This window comes from Cynara cardunculus (assembly GCF_001531365.2).
Source record: "Cynara cardunculus var. scolymus isolate 2C chromosome LG 15, CcrdV1, whole genome shotgun sequence".
Taxonomy (NCBI): domain Eukaryota; kingdom Viridiplantae; phylum Streptophyta; class Magnoliopsida; order Asterales; family Asteraceae; genus Cynara; species Cynara cardunculus.
The window spans coordinates 9766555-9787063 of NC_037542.1; the positions used below are offsets into that span (position 1 = coordinate 9766555).

A 20509-nucleotide genomic window follows, 5' to 3' on the forward strand; every position below is an offset into this window, starting at 1 on the left:
ATGTATCTTTTATTGAGATTCTACTATACCACAAGATTCTATTTAAGTGCTCAAACAACCATTTGTTGAGCTTGCATATTATATTTTTTTATTATTTATTCTTATTGGATATCAATGAATCATATTTTATTTAATATTCTTACCGGTCTTTATTTCTCTACTTGTTTAAAAAATCTTGATAATCTTCTCTATTATTGATCTTTCATTGACCCTCACGATTACTTCATTCACACAATTTCTCTTTTTCTATCAAAATAACACATATTTATTGTTATAAACTAAAAAAATTCTTATTTTTATAAAAATTTATTAACCACAGTTTTTATACTCTTGGTTTCAAATTACCTAATAAGAAATACGTAAATTAAAGTACACTCTTATGTATCTATAATAAAAATAAATAATATTTATTTCCTCAGTAAATTATTAGCATTTCTATGTACTTAATTTTATACTAATGAAAAACATTTATTGAATTTTTTTCGTACTTATTGAGGGTCACTACAAGAAAAGTGAATTTCGACGATGCACCTTTTAGAGATGACATGTTTCTGCCACAAGTTATAGTGACGACATGTTTCCGCCACAAGTTACAACGACGACATGTTTCCGCCACAAGTTACAGCAACAACATGTTGTTATAAGATAAATGGACTTTTAGCGACGACAAAAGTCGTTGCTAAAAAACTTGTTTCTTCTAGTAGGTTGTTGAAGTGAAGCGAAAAGTAAAGGATGTTAAGAGTGGAAGGATGACGTTATAGACGGTGACAAAGATTGGTGGTGTCACGAGATCATTTGACGAGAAAACCAGAGTAAATATTGGGGTTTGTGTTAGAATAGGAGATGCCATCAAATGATTCCAACGGAGGAACGAGATAGACATGGATTTAATTTTTAATAGAAACTAAATAAAAAAGTAAAATGACAAAAATATCTTGACTTAACGGCTATTTTAAACCTTTGTTAGCCTCAAGGACCAAAGCTGAACAATTTTGCATACAACAAGGGTTTTCTTACAATAAAACTTTTATAGGAATCTAATCCGAGAAAACTAACAAACAACGGGGACCAAAAATTGCAATTTACTCTAAAAGCTATTATATTTGTTACAAGAAACACATGTATGATTATATTCTGTTAACAAGAAATATTTTGTAACAATAACAGAGAATATACTATTATTAATAAAAATCAAATCAAAAATTTTTTTTTTTTGAAATGATAACAAGTCATAAATAGTTACATGGACGGACCTAGGCTTATGGTATAGGTGGCACGTGTCACCGTATTATTTCTTCGTCGAAGAGTAAAAAAATTAGGTTTCGTGAACGGTGCAACCGTATTAATTTGTTGTATGTTACCGTATGTATTTTAAAACTACAATGAGAACAAATTTTATTTGGTAGAGTTGGTTTGCAGGGTTTTTAATTTTTATTCCACCCCACACCCAAGTTCGAATCCTGTTAGTGCCATTTTCTTAATCAAATGGTGTCACCCTTTGATTTTTTTTCCCCGTATATTTGTTTCTTATAGTCAAACGGTGCCAACGTTTGAAAAATTTCCCAATATTTTTTTCTTATGATCAAATGGTACCACCGTTTGAAAAAAATAATGGGTCCGTCCCTGAGTAGTTATTTTAGAATTTTGTTTTGTAGTTCTCTAGATGTTGTCCTCGCCACCCCCCCCCCCCCCCCCCCTTCTATCTTCAAACGTTCAAGGAAGGAAAATCAAAATGCTAATCACGACTTGAGTTTGGAGGTACAATTACTATCATTTTTTTGGGTTCCAACTTGGTTAAACGACTTCGAGTTATCCTAGTCCGAGTGGTGCTACGTTACCTTCTAATAGCTCACGAGTGTTTTGGTTGTAGTTTTAAGGTGATGGTTTTCATTTTTTTTTTGTCTTCAATTGCTGCTTTATAGCTTTCGGGTTTGTCTTTTTATTCTTTTCGACTTTTAACTGATTCTTTGGGTTGTAACCTTTTTCATTGGGCTCTAGTTTCTTAGTTTTTGGGGACCATATGTTTACTGGGGTTGTTATGAATTGAATCTATTTTTGCAAAATAGGTCTCCGTCACTTTGTACTTTTCATCTGTTGTTTCTTTAATAACTGTATATTTCCACTTATATATAAAATTTTAAGTAAATTACAAATTTAGTTTTTATGGTTCTAATTTCGAAATTACAAGATGGTTATCATAGTTTGTAAAAAAATAGAAATTTCGTTAAATGAGAGATATTTTCATCATTATATCGATTTTTTAGTTTTTTTACTTAATCAAAAACCACAGTGAAGAAGTCGTAAAATTGATTTTGATTGGGTAAAGAACAAAAAAAGAGCGAAAATACTCCTCGGCTACTAAATTTTCTAACGACCGTTATCAAATCTAGATGTTTTTGTAAATCACGATGACCATCTTGTAATTTTAATACTGCAAAAACAAAAAATATTAATTTCGACAAACCATAGGGACCAAATTTGTAGTTTTCTCTAAATTTCTTTTATCCAATCGGATTAAAGAAAGATAAAAGATTAAAAAATTGTTAAGACCTTCTCTCTCATATATGGCGTCACCCCCTTCCTCAACGATTACCCCGATCAACCATTCTCAACCGTACGATCTCATAGCCTTTGGCAACAAAACTGGTTAGGTGTGTGCGTAGATATAGCATATTAGCTCGAACCAGGAGTGTGATAGAATTCTGCGATTTCTCTCCTTTTTGCTCTTTCCATTTTCTCCTCGAACAAAACCCCCCACCCCCTTATTTTTTTTTTCACCTTTTCTTATCCTCAACGTCAATCTTATACGTTCAGGTATTGCTTTACATCCCTCTCCTCTTTATGTGCTTGATTGTCAATCTGTTTGTTTCGTAAAACCCTAGTTGGTACTCGGAATTGATGTTGAAGTTTGAATTTGATGTGGATTTGTTGAATATAGATCTATTTGATGTCTGAAATGAATTCTGTTTGATTGTATTAGTTTTGCTAATTAATTGAATATTTGTGGGCGGTTGTTTGTTTTTCGCTAATTTAGGGTTTTTCATTTATGGGTTTTTAGGGATCCAGGGTTTCGGGATAGATTTTGAGGGGTTGTGATGGAAAATGGCGTGAGTAAGGTGGAACAACTGAAGTCAAAAGTAGAGCAATTTGATGTAGATGTGTTGGGAGATGGGGTGAAGGGTGTGGGAACTGATGATGTTTTCGAGGAGGCAAGTGGTTTTGTTGATAGCGTATCGGCAACAGTGGAGGTGGAAGAAGTTCTTGTTGGTAGTGAAGATGAAAGTGGTGAGAATGGTGGGGATTTGGGTGTTTCTTTAGAGTTAGATGGGAGCGTAAATGCGGGCCAAGTAGAGAAGTTTGATGATGCATGTGGGACTCCTGAGATACAAATGGTTAACGAAAAGGTTCATGTCGATCCTTTTGAGGAACTTATAACGAAGAAGGTAATGTTATCTTAGTTATTTGTTTATTTTTGCTTGGGTAAAATTAGGTTAAATTGATTGGATTAATTGGTGACTATGTGCAGGTGATTGATGAGGAAAGTACTTCTGGTAATATTACCAGGGATCAACCCATTATGATAGATGATGGCAAGCTTGTGAATTGTGGTCGACAAGATGGGAAAGTGCTTAATTTGGCAGAGGTTATTGAGGAGAGAAATGCACTTGACAGTACTGCCAGCATTCAGCCAAGTGGATTGGAAGCTAATGAGGCTGTGAATGGTGGTAATAGTGAGGCAAAGGTGCTTAATTTGGTGCAGGTGGTCGAGGGAGAAAGTACTACTGATGATGCTACAAGGGCTCAAGCTAGTGAGTTGGAAACTGGTGTGTCAGTGGTTGGTAGAAAAGATGAAAGTGAAGTGGTGGGAGTGACTGATGAACATAACACTTGTATTGATGTAAGCATAGATGAGCCAAATGTGTTGGAAACTAATGGGGTTATAGACATTGGGGTAAATGAGGTCATACAAGTATCTGATGCAGATAATAATGAGGGGCAGCCAACGATGTTGGAAGATCTTCTTGAGGTTACCAAGAAGCCGGTTGCTGTTATCTTAGGAAATTCTGAAAATGGAGTTTCAGACATTGTTGATTTGGATGAAAATGTGATTCATGAAGATCGCATTAATGGAGATTCCATGAGTCACCGAACACAGCCAGATGGTGATATAGGAGATGAAGCGAACGGAGATGTTATAGATCAACCTCAAGAAGATGTGAATGAAAAAGATATGTTGGTTACTGAAGGTAAAGATGATGACAGTATGACTCAGAAGGAGAAGATTGAAATTTCAAGAAATAATTTGCTTGATATGCAGAATGAACTGAAAGTTGAAGAAACTGAAGAAGGGGAACAGGAAACTATTGATCTGTCTTCAGGGCATCAGAATGATAGAAACCTGGAACAAGGAAGTACGTCAGCCATTGATAAGCATGATAATCGTGTAGAGAGCCTTAATTCAGAAGACAGCATGCATGTTTCCGTGGAGGAAAGGACAGTAACTCCTGAGGTGGAAAGGCGTCCTTTAGATGTAGTAGAGGATGAGCAAAATGAAGTTATCTTGATGAGAGCAGGGAATGTAGGTGTAAAGCTTTCTGAGCCCGTAGCTGGTCCTTCTGAAAAAAATGAGCCAAAAGATTGTGAGGTGAAACAAGATAAGCCAGTGAGCAAAGAACCAGGATTGAGGCCTGTTATAGGTGTCTCTTTATCTACAGAAAAAGCTGCCACTCTGACTGCCACTCCGACTCCTGTTCCAAAGCCAAAACATGATCCACCTAACCAATCCCCCATTCCCAATTCCAAACTTACCACCGTTCCCACTCCGGCTCCATCCCAACCCCCGACACGCCCTGCTGGTCTTGGCAGTGGGGCCCCACTACTGGAACCTGCTCATCGTGTGGTGCAATCTCAGGTAAACGGGAATGTTTCTCCTCTGCAAAATCAAGTCATTGATGAACCAACAAATGGGGAGGCTGAGGAAAATGATGACACTCGTGAAAAGCTCCAGATGATACGGGTTAAGTTTTTGCGCCTTGCCCGTAGACTTGGGCAGACTCCTCATAATGTTGTTGTGGCCCAAGTCTTGTATAGATTAGGATTGGCTGAACAACTGCGAGGTAGAAATGGAGGTCGTGTTGCTGCATTTAGCTTTGAGCGTGCTAGTGCCATGGCTGAGCAATTGGAGGCAGCCGGGCAAGAACCCCTTGAGTTTTCATGCACAATCATGGTTCTTGGGAAAACGGGAGTTGGGAAAAGTGCAACCATCAACTCAATATTTGATGAAGTTAAGTTTGGCACTGATGCTTTTCAACTGGGAACGAAAAAAGTTCAGGATGTTGTTGGAACTGTGCAGGGTATCAAAGTACGTGTTATTGACACACCAGGCCTTCTTCCTTCGTGGGCAGATCAAAGGAAGAACGAGAAAATCCTTCACTCTGTTAAACGGTTTATCCAAAAATCCCCTCCAGATATTGTTTTGTATCTTGATAGGTTGGACATGCAAAGTAGAGACTTTGGTGACATGCCTCTTCTGCGAACTATAACTGATATATTTGGCCAGTCTATATGGTTCAATGCAATTGTGGTCTTGACCCATGCTGCATCAGCACCTCCTGAAGGCCCAAATGGTACAGCCACTAGTTATGACATGTTTGTGACCCAACGGTCCCATGTGGTCCAGCAAGCCATCAGGCAGGCTGCTGGTGATATGAGGCTTATGAACCCTGTTTCATTAGTGGAGAACCACTCAGCATGTAGAACGAATCGGGCTGGGCAGAGAGTTTTGCCAAATGGCCAAGTGTGGAAGCCTCACTTGCTACTACTTTCGTTTGCTTCAAAGATCTTGGTTGAGGCCAATATGCTTCTAAAGTTGCAAGACTCTCCACCTGGAAAGCCTTTTGCAGCCAGAACTAGAGCACCACCTTTACCTTTCATTCTTTCGAATCTTCTACAATCAAGACCTCAGCTGAAGTTGCCTCAAGAGCAGTTTGGTGATGATGATGATGACACTTTAGATGATGATTTAGATGAGTCATCTGATGAAGAATCGTCGGAATATGATGAACTACCACCGTTCAAACGGTTGACTAGTTCCCAATTAACAAAGCTTAGTAGGGCACAGAAGAAGTCTTATTATGATGAATTGGAATATAGGGAGAAGCTCTTCATGAAGACACAGTTGAAGGAGGAGAAGAAGCGGAGGAAGATGATGAGAAAAATGGCAGAGGCAGCTAAGAACTTTCCAAGTGATCTGAATGATAATAATGTAGAAGAAGACAGTAATGGTGCTGCAACAGTGCCTGTTGCTGTCCAGGATATGAATTTACCTGTTTCGTTTGATGCAGATAATCCTGCCCATCGGTATCGAGCTCTTGATTCTGCCAACCAGTGGCTCATTAGGCCTGTACTCGATCCACACGGTTGGGATCACGATGTTGGTTATGAAGGAATTAATGTGGAACACTTGCTTGCACTCAAAGAAAAGATACCAGTATCATTTTCTGGTCAGATTACAAAAGATAAAAAGGATGCTAATCTGCAGATGGAGGTATCAAGTGCAATGAAACATGGCAAAGCCAAATCAACCACTGCAGCGTTTGATATGCAGACTATTGGAAAGGAGATCTCTTATACTCTACGTAGTGAAACTAGGTTCATCAATTACAGGAAAAACAAAGCATCGGCTGGTCTTTCAGCTACTTACATTGGTGATGCCTTAACTGGTGGAGTGAAGTTTGAGGACAAGTTGGTGATTAATAAACGAGGACAGTTGGTTGTGGCAGGAGGAGCCGTTATTGGTCGTGGTGATGTTGCTTACGGGGGTAGCTTGGAGGCTACTTTAAGAGATAAAGATTATCCTTTGGGTCGGTTTTTGTCAACCATAAGTCTCTCAGTTATGGATTGGCATGGGGATCTCGCACTTGGATGGAATGCACAGTCTCAGATCCCTATTGGACGCTTTACTAATCTGATTGGTCGCGTCAATTTAAATAATAAGGGTTCAGGACAAGTTAGTGTTCGCTTGAATAGCTCAGAACAGCTTCAAATTGCATTAGTTGCGTTAGTTCCCCTATTCAGTAAGCTACTTGGGTACTATCAGCCTCGGGATTCAGCATATTGATGACATATTTTTGGTCACTGTTATCTGGAGATTGAAGGAAGTTCTGTGGTGTATGCCACAGGAGTGCATGCAGTTGATGACGAACATGTGAGTATGACTTTCATACACTTGCTTTATTTTCACCAGCCAAACTACTTATTTTCTTCTGTGTGTATATGTTTTAATTATTCTGGTACTCCTATTAATGTTGTCTGCCATTGTTGGTTTTGAGCAACCTAAATCTGGTAACTGATTTCTTGACCTCAGTGTCCAATTTGAGCCCGTCTAATTACATCCCACCATAGTCTTCTTTAATTAAATTGAATATACACAAGAGATGCATGCACACTATGTAATGGTCTTTGCATGTTTGTGGATGCAAGTGAACCTTTTAATTAGACAAAATCTAAACTGTAGTCAACCGAAAGACTTCCTCAACCTGTAACACTAAGTAGTAAAGTTAATCACATATTTTATATATAAATACACATACATGCTGATGTGTGAAATTATGACATAAACATGATATCTGTCCATAGTCAGAGTCGGACACATTTTGCCTACGCTGTGATAGAAACATAATGATATGGCCCCTAATGTTGTCATTGCTTCGAAAAGTAGATGATGGCATAGATTGAAAATACTAAGTGCAACATCTCTTAACCATTTAAAATTTTGTGGGGCCTTTTGTTATGGGGAAATGAAGATGCGATTGCGAGCCCCATTTCTTATTGTGTAAAGAAATGAAGATGGGACTGAAAATGGATGAAAAATACATAAACAAATAAAAGAAGCTAAGGGTTCGAGTACCTGACTGTTGGTAGATGCTACTGAATTTTTGGATTTTTCGTGCCTAATGGAAGGCTAGAGAGAGTTGGCTGTTGCTGTATTTAGTCAGTCTTTCTTTTCCTACGACATGGAAGGAGATTGACATAAACAAATGCATCGAGTAGTGGAGAGGGTTTACAGTTACACATAAGCGTCTGCTTGCCCGGGATGGATCCAGTTCTTGTTGATATTGACTTTAAAGCTTCGTTGTTGATCTTATCCCATATGATGTAACAGGCAGCCCATCCAATAGATTTTCATATTAGGTTGTTATTCGTTCCCATTAAACTTACATATGCAAAACAATAGATATACATAAAAATGCGCAATTTAATAGCCACATCACACTTACTGATATATTATCGTGTCCCATTTATGTATGACATTCTCTTTCACTCTCCATTGTGTGTTCGATCTCTTTTTTCACATCAATTAACTGAGACCAACAATCAGATCTTCACACTCCATCTGAATAGGACTTGGAAAATGAAAATGTTAAATGACCAAAATGAATAAAACATCACTAGATGTTATTTGTAGTAACAATAGCAAGATTGAAATTGGCAAAATGTGTACATGTCATCTTGTATTCTCAAACTAAATATGTTTTTCTTTAATTGGAGCAAGTGCACACATGATGTGTATCAGATCGAGTATGCATCAAACCTGTTTCCAAAGTTGAAATCACTTGTATTAATCGGGTTTTCTGTTTTACTCGCATGACCAAGACTTTGCTTTCTTTGCTCATGGTACACACTATATATTGGTCAATATTCTGTGCCTTTGAACTATTGGATTAGCCAATACCCCCCTTTAGATGGTTTGTGTTAGTTGTTTTGAATGTTGAGAGGAAGGGTGATGGAAATTGTTACTTATATATGTTTGTAATAACATGATGCAGATTGGGTTGATATCTGAAATAATTGGCAAAAAGGAAGAGGCATTAGCAAGTGTAGTTGGTAAATGCACAGAGAGAGTGTAGCAGTAGAGGTAGATTTGATGCTTGATATAGAGACTTGTGGTCTGCTGGTTACTTAGAGAAGAATTTTAGCTATTATTGTATCATAAGAAGTATAATGAGCATGAGACTCGCTAAGTCCTTTCATTTGTTCTTTTCCCCCCCTTTTTCTAGTAGTATGCACAATTTGTTTTGGTTCAAGTTTTATGGTGGTGGTGAATTGATCAAGTTGTTTGCCATTTGGTTTCATATAATAATGTAGTCAATGATAGAGGTTTTGAAACATATCATATCTTAGTTATTTTTTAAAGTGGTTGACCGGTAGGCATGGCAACGGCATGGGATGGGGCGGGTTTTGTAATCCCCGGCACCGACCTCGGTTTTTAGTAACAGCCCCCGGCCCCCGGGGATTAACGTCCAAACCTCGGTCAAACCTCATGAAGAATATCCGTTAATTTGAGTCTATTAGGGATCCCGGGTCTTGGTTTGAGTCTACCGGGGATCTCTTATAGAAACAAGTGACCCGTAAATTTGAATTATGGTACATGACAAATTAATAAGTTCTCATACCATGTCACTATCCACATTAGATATGATAACTGGTTTAAAAGATGGGCGTAGATTTTTCAAAACTCAATTCGCTAATAAGAAATGATTTCAAAGTAAATGCTCAAATAAGAGGAAAATAAAAATACAATTCTATAATAAAAAATAGTCAAAAGTACATCGTCTTAAATATGATACCTACTATTGGATTTGAACCAATGACTTGCTGTATGACAACAATTCTTTAACCGCTGAGTTAAGTAGGTCATTTATCTTCTTAAAGAAAACGAAATGAGACTCATTCCATCGATAGACTGTAAATATGACATTACTTGGAATCAATACCGATTAGTTTCGATTCAATACCTATTCCAGCCTTCCCTTCTTCGTGGTCCACCCTTTCTACTCCAACCTGCCTTATTTTCGTTCCCCCTTTTTCTTCCTTGACCTAAACCCTTCTCTGTCAATCACCGTTGTTCTCCGCCTCATCACGATCACCACCGGACCAACCAACCACTAGTTTGTAATACACGGGTATTTAGTATTCTGCTACCAGTTCTTCGAAAATTTCTAGCAGAAAAATCAATGGATGAAGCTCCTTTACCATGCAACGACTTAAAATGCTGACATGATATAATAAACAATTATATATACATAAGCAATAAATAGAGGCACACTTACAACACCCAACGTTATAATACCACTACATTTTTATGAGCCTACACTTTTTTAGCTTACGACATAGAAACGACATAGAGGTGGGCGATCTGCGCCATCGTGTCTAATGAACTAGGTCCGGCCCTTGTCTTTGACATATAATATTAAATAAAAGTTTGACTCGAAACAAAAACAATAACATGACTCAATAATGAACAACCATGACGTAATATTCGACAATGGTATCACCAGAGGTAAGATTAAAATAATAAGATTTTGCGGTGGCAACACCCCTTGCCATCCTGAAAACTCCAGAACCACCAACAATCGGGATTTCACGGTAGGAATGAAACACCGCATTCCGCCCCAAAAGGCTCAGAGCACTACCGTTGTAATCCCCTGCGGTGAAGAACAAGTTGATGGTCATCAGAAGACCATCGGACTCCTCTAACGATGCTGAACCATAGATGCCTTGTGCTTGACCCACGATGGTAGAGTTGGGTTGAGGTCCAGTTGTGAGCCCAAAGGAGGTGATGGTGGATTGGGCGATTCTCATGGTGGTGCGGTTGGTGCCACTCACTGTATCGTGTAGATAGAAGTGAAGGTGGGTATGGATTGGGGTCATGTTGGGCAGCTTTTTGAACCATTCTTCTACGGCTAAAGGGTCTTGATCAATTTTGCAATGGACCAAACAACTGGCCAATAGGATCATTGAGATTATTAGCATTAGGGTTATGCATGGCTTCACCATATCTCTGTCTACTCCCCCTCTTTCTCTCGATCCCTTCTTGTGTATATATATAGTGTTCAATTGCAAGTTGAAAATATGAATGTGTAAGTACTCATATATATATATATATATATATATATATTGATTGTACAAATGTGATGATTTGTATTTGAAACAAACTCTCTCTCTATCTATATATATAAATATAAATTTGCGGATGCACAATATACCACACCACTTTATGTCATGGATCCATCATTGTATATATTTTGGGATGACGTGAGAACACCTACTTTTTTGTGAGATCCGTGAAGTCATTATAAAGACGTCCAACAAAATTTAAGGTTTAGTGTTCTAATTTGCGGTGATTGTTTGGTATGTTTTTGTTTGAGGTGATGGTTAACGGATATACAAGAAGGGTACTCATACAATAAAACATAATATATCTCTAATAATTTTGCTGTGTTAGTAATTAAGGATCTAACGCCTATGATTTGAGCATGTTTATTAATTGGTTATGAGTTAATTTTATAAAGCTCAAACATATGAATAAATTGTAACTGTTGCATAATATAATAAAACTATACTCGCATATGAACATATTGCAAAATCATATCGGGATAAAAATTAGAAAGATATCAACATGAGTATCAAATTAATGAGAATAAAATTCCTGTTTTTGATATAATTTGTTTGATTAAAAACTTAATTATATTTAAGATAATTTATATATTTAAAAAAAAATTGAGATAAATCTTTGTATTTTCAAAATTTAACCCTCTCATATGAACAATTATGAGTTTTCAAAAATTCTTTTAAATTATTTCATTCTTATTATTTATAAAATAATAAAATACCAATATTGTAAAATAAAATTATTTTATATCCTTATTAATTTGTACATAATGTTTTTAGTATTTATATTCTTAAAAATTATTTAAAAAAAAAGTAAAACATTAGATATAAATATAAAGAAAATATAAGGAAGGGTGGGGTATGGCATTCTTTTCATTAGTTAAGCTAAAAACATCACTTACCTCTCAAAGTAGATAAAAAATATGGAGTAAATTGAAATTTTTCTATCATTTTGGATATCCAATCCGCTATACGAGCCGATTAATCTCAGGACGACCACCTGGTTTGAGTAAACTATAATTTTCGTTCATGTGGTTTGAGATTTGAGAAAGATTGTGAGTTCCGTCCTTTTGGTTAAATTGTGATTTTTATCCTCATGGTTTGTAATTTATTTGATCCTTTCGTCACTGAGACTAAATATGTTAAAAAGCTTCAATTAACTTAGGAGTGTTTTAGTTTTGTTGATTTATTTTTCTTTTTGGGTTTATTAAATATGTTTTTTGTGTTTCTTTTTTTGGTATTTTAGTCATTTTTGGCACTCACTTGTTACTCGATGCCAACAACATTCCCGATAAAAGTCTAGTAAGAGAGTGAATTTTAGATAGAGAAGCTACATATTCTCTTAGAATCTCACTGTTAGAAACTATATATATATATATATATATTATATCCCTGGGAGGCTCTCGGTTCTTGAGCATGTTGAGGGATTAGACGGGAGTTGAAAAAGCTGCTCAAAGGCTTGATGCGTAATGTTTGGGAAGCCTGACAAGGGCTTAAAGTGCCTTTAGAGTTTTGGTTTGGAAGGGGTTATAGCAGGTCAGAGAGAGGTCTGGCCTGTAAGCTGGCCCCCTTAACGGTACATAGTGCCTTGGTATTTGATTTAATAAAACTATATATTTTTTGAAAAAAAAATATTAATTCAGTTATATTGTTTGTAATTGTTCATGATATATTAATTAAATATTTTTAATACCCGTTGAAGTATTAATGTCAAATTTGATATTTAACGTAAAATTAGATCGTTTTCCATAAATGTTTAATATTTTATTCCAGTCCAGTCCAAATCAACGGTTACAATTATATTAAATTTTCAACTGATTTTTTTAAGACAAGACACCATTGTCCAAACAATATCCCCAATATCAATTCATAAATTCATGGGCTTTAATTAAATTCTTCAAAGTCACGATCCAACATTATACTGTTAAAACACCAAGTATTTAATAACAATTTTGCTGTACGAATTAAATAAATAATCCTCAAACCATAAATTTACTTAATGAAGCTTCCAAAACTAATAGTATGTTTGGCTTAAAGTATTAAGCAGTAACTAATAGAATTACGAATAAATGAAAAATAGTTTGGTTTTATATAATATAATCATTATATTTCTATTAAAATCCAAATATTCATTCTAACTTAAATTAAAGAGATTAAGGGGCTGTTTGACACTTGCTGAATGGTTTTGTGCTGAATCATTAAGTGGTCAGAATGATTAACAGGCTCTCATGATATAGTGCAAATTAAAATATAATTGTTTGATAATTGTTTACAATGAAATTAGGGTTCTTAATGGTTAAGGGAGGCCTATGATACAAAATCATTCAGAGGGTTTTAAAACCATTAAAAGACATATTTTTTTTTTGCCAAACAAGATTCACCTCTTAATGATTTAGAGATTGCCTCTTAATGAAACTATTAAGAGGTAAACAAACAACCCCTTATTCAATTTTTGTCTGATCCAAACAGACCATAATTGATTCGGGGAATATTTTTCTTGGTCAAAACTGTGGGCTTAAAAAAGCCAAAAGCCCAATACTTGAATGGCCCAATCCAATTATCTTCTTGATGCAACAAACCTAATGCCATTGAAATTGATTTTTTGCTTTCGATTTAGGTTGAGTTCTTGATTGGTTTTCCTTTTGAGGACGTTTTCTGTGCATTTGTTCAATCGATTTTTACAAATGTAATTTTTAGGATATAAAATTTTATATGCTAAACTTTGAGGGATGTTTCGGATGTATCAACCAAAAAACAAAAAAGTCCTTCAAAATCAACTATAAAAATAGAAAAATCCATCGAAATCAATTAAAAAACTTAAAATTTCTCTTTGAAACGGTTGAATTCGGCTAAAAACACATTAGACTTGCTCTAAAGGTCGATTTCATTTGAATATGTGTATTTTATTTTCCAAATTGACACAATTAACTTTTCATAAAGACAAACCTCTTTGACTTTTCCACAAGATCAAACTGTGGCTTTTACAGACATTTAATCCACCTTAAAGATGCACTCACTCGACAAAAATCCTGAACTGCCGACTGACGTATTCATTGATCATTACATACATGTTTAAATAAAACCAACTTAACTTTATTTAAAAAAAAAAGTAGAATTGAAATAATTCATAGTAAAAAATGAAGTCCGATTATTTCCATTACAAAATGACCCAAATTGTTTTATTAATATCCAAACATCAATGAAAAATGGTGACATCACATTCAAGAATGGCATCCCCATTCGTAACATTAAAGAAAATGGCATTAAGCAAAATAAATCCTTTAGCCATCCTGAACTTCCCTCTGCCACCGACCACCGCCACCTCTTTCTCCACCACCAACGGGTCCCTTGAAAACACGCTTATGGAACTCCCGTTAAACTCACCGCTCGTAAACTCAAAATCACCGCTAAACAACAAGGTCAAGTCTGAGCCACGACTCGTTGACGTGTAGAGCCCACGAGCATTACCAATAACCTTCGAATTTAGGGTAGGTCCCTCCGTGAGCGGGTCATCAAACACGTAGACCGCCCCAAAAGGGAGTACGTTTCCTTCTTCAACCACCGTGCCGTTTGGCTTCGCTACAAGAACAGCGGATGGGTTGTCGCCGGAGAGCGTGTCGTGGAAGAAAAAGTGGAGATGCGTTTTGTTCATGGTGGTCGGAGCATCAATTATGTGGGTGTTGGAGTGATATTTTCCGTTCACCACCACCGAGGTGGCAGTGAAGAACACAAGGAAACACGCACAAATAATACTCGATTTCATGCTTGACATTTGTAGCTTATCAAGTGTCTGTGTAATTAATGCACCATCTATACACAATATATATATATATATAAGCTTCTATGTGATTAGAATGACTTGATCAATAATTTTAAAAAGTCAACAACATATATTAGTCAACGTAATTATATTAAAAACAACAATTACATTATCTAACTTTTATTATAATTAATCATATTAATTTAATTATCATCATGAAGGAATAATCAGTTAATTTTATGGACTCATATAAACAATTTATTTAATTTGTAGCATATATGTTATATAGGGGTGACAATGAGTCAAGTTGGATTGGGTTCGGGTTCAACCCATTTATTAAACATGTTGAAAATCCCAACCCAACCCAACCTGTTACCTAAATGGGTTGAGAGGGGGTTGACAGTTTACAATTTTTATAAAGCAACCTGTTAAATAAATGAGTTGAACCTGTGTTGACCCATTTAATTTTAAAATTTTAGATAAAAAAGGACTAGATTGTTTAATTTTTTTTGAATAAAATACAATAACAAATACAAACAAATTGTTCAAAGTTTGAATAAATAACAACCACAACAAATATATTGTTCAAAATATGTTGGATTGGACTTTGGAGGCGATAATGGAGTAATAAACTAAAGAGTTTTCTTAGGGTTTCATGATGATTAAGAGTAATGGAGGCGATTGAAATTTGAGGTTTCATCTCACGACGGTAGGATTTTTAATTTAGAATAAAACAAAATTAAAAATTAGAATATTAGATATACTATTAAGAATAAAATAAAATTATATAATATTTTAAATGAGTTGAAAACAGGTCGAAAAATTCAACCTAACCCAACCCATTTACTTAAATGGGTTAGGCGGATTAATCCATTTATTTAAATGGGTTGAAAATCTCAACCCAATCTATTAATTTTGGGTTAGGTTCGAATTGGATTAACGGGTTGGGCAAGAGCGGATGGCTTAAGGGGCATAGGGGGGCCATGGCCCCTGTGCCTTTGCATCTCCATGCTAGGATAGATTAAAAATTTAATTATATAATAATTGAAAATATGTCTAAAATCTTTATTTTCTTAATTTTGAAAAATCTATTGAAGATGTTCTTAATTCGGCCCCCCGGACTACAACAGTCGTGTTCCGCCCTTGGGATTGGGTCATTTTTTGCCACCCCTAATATTATGTATGAAATTTTTGTATATGATTATATTTCTAAATGGTTACTTTTAGTTATTAATTTCTAACAATATTAAATTTAATACAAAGTATTTGTCACAGTAATGTAAAATGATATATACTTTTTTATATATATTTATTTAACAAAAAAATATAAATTACAACACTAATTAATAACAATAAGCCTTTACAGCTTTTTCATAAACCTTAGGGACGATTTTGTAATTTACAATAAAAAAAAAATCATGAATTACATTTTTAGTCCCTCTGCTTTTATTAGAAATTACAGATTGGGTTCTTAAAGTGAAATAATTGTTGGAAACATTCCTCCTGTATGCATTTTTTTACGGACTTGATCTCTCATCCTAACTCCATTAAAAACCCGTTAACTCAGGAGCATTTTGGTCTTTTTATCTTTTTTTTTTCTCTCTATCATATGACACTGGAATTTTACCAACAAAATTGTTATGTGCCATTAGAGACGTTTATTTTTTTGGGGGGGGGGGGGGGTAGAAACAGAAGGTGGTGCGAGGGTTGGGCTTCATTAGAGAACTAGGAGGTGATTCATTGGAGAAGATGGGTGAGACGTTCACGTGTGTGTTGTGTGTATATAAATAATATAATACTTTTTAGGTTTTTTATAAAAAAAAAATAGCAAAATGTAAGAATAATCAAAATGCCCCTCACTTAACTGCCTTTTTTTTTACAAAGTTAGGATCAAGGACCATTTTGGCTATAAAATGCATACTATAAGGACCATTTGTATAATTATTCACTTAAAAGACCTCATACGTAACTTTCATTAAAGCATAGACACCCAAAATGTAATTCAATCTAAAACCAATGATATATAAAATCTCTGTTTTCAAAAGATATCATTGAAGAAGTAAGAGTGAATTACAGATTTCATCTGTCAATTATGGTGAAAAACATGGTTCTCACACATACATACATATATAGGGGTTGGTTCAAATGATAACCAAGATTATCGTGTTAACTTTGTTAAACAATCTTGACCGTTAATTTGAATAATAAACGGTTGTGGTTTAATGATATTTAAAAATTAATTATTAAATTAATATTTTCAATTAACATATGTGAACAAAATATCAAAGGGTATTTAGGTAAAAAGTAATCTATCTTTGATACACGAGTWGTMAGACATATGAAYAGCTTGTGTATATCTTCAAACCACATCAAACAAAAAAGATTAGACATATGAACAACATGTGAGCCGTATGAACATCTTTTGTATATTCAAGAGCCAACTCTGTTGTATGTATATGAACACCTATGAACCAAGGCATCTTGGGTTGTGTGTTTTCATACGTGTTCACATGTTTTCACATGTTCTGTGTATGTGTGTGTGTATTCATATGAACATCTAGTGACTTGAATATACATGAACACTTATGAATCACGACATCTAAGACTGTGTGATTTTTGATGTGCTCATATGTCAAAGATGAGAACTGTCGATTAAAATAAATGTGAATTATAGAACATGGACACGTGTGAAACCCCAATGTCAATATTGCATCATGATCAATTGTGATATTTTCATATTTGTAACTCCCAATTAATTATTTGGGAGTTACATAAAATGACAAATTACTTAAATACCCTTGTATTTAATATATGAGTTACATTTGAACCAAATGAAAAGATGGAATATKATTGGTTGAGYTTGGTTAACATAGTTAACACAAAAAAATTGGTTAGTATTTGAACCAAGCTACACACACACACACACACACACATATATATATATATATATATATAGACACACAAACAGAGCTAAACAATGGTAGAGGATATAGAACTCAGGAGCTCGGGGCACGATGATGAAGGTTCTACAATATGGTGCATGAGTTTAGGGGAGTGAGGTCTGCAACAACGGCCGAAGAGGAGAAAGTTAACGAGGGTTCAAGGGGATAGGGGTGCGGGATAACTCTCTAGTCGGCATGTCTTTCTAAATTTTACGTGAATGAAATGAACTTTCTCAAATGAACAAATTAGTCCAACCTCTATTTATAGAATCATCCATTTACAATAGAATGAGCCTTTCCACGTAAAGTTTAAGTGTGAATTTTGGATATTTGAGAAAAATAGTTCCTAAAATGAAATCAATTTTATGAAATGATTATTTATGTAAATTTTCCAAAGAGGGAGGGGGGGGGGGGGGAGAGAAGTGAAAGTCATAGTGGGAACATGTGACATTATATATTATTAGGAAGTGACACGTGGCATTATATGATATCAGAAAGAGACACGTGGCACCATTTGAGTGGTGTATTAAGAAAGTGTTTAAATTAATGACAAAAATGCTTTTTGAGTTAACGGAATAGACTTAAACAATGTAATTTACTCCCTACTCTACGTCAACTATGTTTTTTTGCCTTACGTGGTGGTACATTCCCACTACCTCTTATCCCATCCTCCACCTCCATTTTCTACGGTTTTTGGTGGAGATAAAGTCTTTTGCTTTATAGGGTTTTGATTTTATTTTAGACAGTTGTTGAATGGTTTGATACAAAACGATTAATTGATTAGAATGATTAAGAGACTCTCATGATATGTAAAATAAAATATAATTGTTCAGTAATTATTTACAATAGAATTAAGTGTTGAATGGTTAAGGGAGACCCATGATACAAAATCATTGAGGGGATGTTAGAACCATTAAGGGACACACTTTTTTTTTTGCCAAACAAGATTCACCTCTTAACGATTCAGATGATACCTCTTAATTGAACTAGAATAGGTAAAAAAAACAACTCCTTAGTTTTATATCACAATTTTTTTTATTAAATATGTACATGGGTTTTGTGACATCATATTTCAAGGATAATACGACCATACTACTTTCATGTAATCGATCCTTAGTTAATATATGAAAGGTAACGGGTTTAGTGGGAGAAACCATGAGAAAATGTGGGTTGGTTGAATTAGAAAATTCATTCATTGAAATTGAATAAGTAAACAATTAAAACACGATTTTCACAACATTTGGATCGAATCCAATACTTTATTCAAAGAATAATTTTAAATTAAAATTAAATAGATTATTAATCATTATCTATACTATATTATAAAACATTTGGATTAAAATCTTAAAAATCATTTTTAATGCATCAAATGTTGTTTACTGATATATGTTACTTAAAATTCAAGATTACAAGTAAATGTTGCATGATTACACATTTTTAATGCTATATGTTTGAATTCATATAACTAACTAATAAAAAATAATCAAATATAAGATAAACATCTCATTTTAAATATAAACAATCCAAAATATAATTAAGACAATCATTAAAGATTAAACTCTAACAAAAATACTTAATTATTAGCTTTATAAAAATTATATTATTAAACCTAAAATAAATTCATTCATTATTAAACCTAAATTGAATTATAATAAAAAGATTGAATTAAAATTATCATTTTGTTATTAAACCTAAAATAATTTATTTCGTTATTACACCTAAATTGAATTATACTAAAAAAAATGAACTAAAAGAATTATAAGAAGTAAGAACTTTTAAACTGTTAATTTACTAATATCGATATAAATTTTTATGATCTTCAAATTTAATTTTATTCAAATATAAAAACATGATTACTTTATTAAAGTCATATAAAACCGTATTATAAAATCGACATAGACAAATAATAACATAAAACATTAAAATTAAGATGTATCTCATTGCATTACACGATATATGACTTCTAATTTTAAACACGAGGCAAGAGTTGACATAGAAAAAGATGCACACCTACTAGAGTTGACATAGAAAAAGATGCACACCAACAAGAGTTGACTTGTTAATCAAATATTTTGTTCGAGAAGATATACTTTTGAGTTCAAATCTTTTAATCTTTTATTCATTTCTGTAACATCTCCGTCCTTGTGATTCGGAACAGATGATGTCATTAACGAAACTTAATTCAAAGACGCAAACATTACAAGGCTACTAATAAACTCCAAAAATATATTATAACAACTATTTATAAGTTTAAAATATTATACATCTACAAACAAGTTTACAAAACTTCCAAAAGTCAAACGCTCGACCGTAAGTCTCGTCCCTATCAGTATCACTTGAAACCTGCTGTGTCAGAAAACAAGAACACGAGGCTCAGTGAACAGATTATAATATAAATTTGAAATAATAACAAGTAACATCGATAATAATGCAGAAGACTTACAATTCAATTAAACCGAATTCATAGAAAATCAAGATGTTTCACAATTCTCATTTCAAACATAAAATAAACAAAATCCGTCAATTCCTATAATGTTCGTAGAGTGGCCAAACCACACGAACTATCGGCCTGGCATGCAGGCACACACCCCGAGTTCCTCGTGAATTTAACCATGGTCACATGGTGGGTAATCCTACGATCGCTCCATCCAGCCTGGAGTCAATAAAATTAGTCTAGTCCACAAGGTGGGTTCACGTAAGCCGCTATTGGGCCTAACCCTGTGGACCGAGTTCACTTGCAGGACGTCATAACTACAAAGCCGCCATAGAAAGAAAATTATGCACTGCTGCTGAGTCGTCGGACTTATCCACCAAGGGAATCGTGGAATTTCTGTGGATTGCGTTGGGGGAAATC

At 34.6% G+C, this 20509-nt stretch overlaps 3 protein-coding genes across 3 annotated transcripts; 1 reads left to right on the forward strand and 2 right to left on the reverse strand.

The window, feature by feature from the left end:
- Positions 1-2670: 2670 nt before the first annotated feature.
- Positions 2671-9169, forward strand: LOC112527375 (translocase of chloroplast 120, chloroplastic-like). The gene is made up of 4 exons (XM_025137985.1): positions 2671-2814; positions 3059-3443; positions 3527-7207; positions 8829-9169. The coding sequence occupies exons 2-3, from the start codon at positions 3096-3098 to the stop codon at positions 7118-7120; spliced, it is 3942 nt and encodes a 1313-aa protein (XP_024993753.1). The 5' UTR covers positions 2671-2814; positions 3059-3095; the 3' UTR covers positions 7121-7207; positions 8829-9169.
- A 1124-nt stretch (positions 9170-10293) lies between these two features.
- LOC112527156 (dirigent protein 22-like) lies at positions 10294-10839 on the reverse strand. The gene has a single exon (XM_025137609.1). The coding sequence runs from the start codon at positions 10837-10839 to the stop codon at positions 10294-10296; it is 546 nt and encodes a 181-aa protein (XP_024993377.1).
- A 3269-nt stretch (positions 10840-14108) lies between these two features.
- On the reverse strand, positions 14109-14755 carry LOC112528107 (dirigent protein 4-like). Its single transcript, XM_025139029.1, has one exon. It carries the CDS (start codon positions 14723-14725, stop codon positions 14150-14152), a length of 576 nt encoding a protein of 191 aa, XP_024994797.1. The 5' UTR covers positions 14726-14755; the 3' UTR covers positions 14109-14149.
- Positions 14756-20509: the final 5754 nt, after the last annotated feature.

What these genes read in the sequence shown, in the direction of transcription:
- LOC112527375 (XM_025137985.1), top strand. Translation starts at nt 3,096, where the DNA reads ATGGAAAATGGCGTGAGTAAGGTGGAACAACTGAAGTCAAAAGTAGAG. An exon ending in AGGAACTTATAACGAAGAAG is followed by an intron (nt 3,444 to 3,526) that starts GTAATGTTATCT and finishes GACTATGTGCAG; the next exon opens with GTGATTGATGAGGAAAGTAC.
- LOC112527156 (XM_025137609.1), bottom strand. Translation starts at nt 10,839, where the DNA reads ATGGTGAAGCCATGCATAACCCTAATGCTAATAATCTCAATGATCCTA.
- LOC112528107 (XM_025139029.1), bottom strand. Translation starts at nt 14,725, where the DNA reads ATGTCAAGCATGAAATCGAGTATTATTTGTGCGTGTTTCCTTGTGTTC.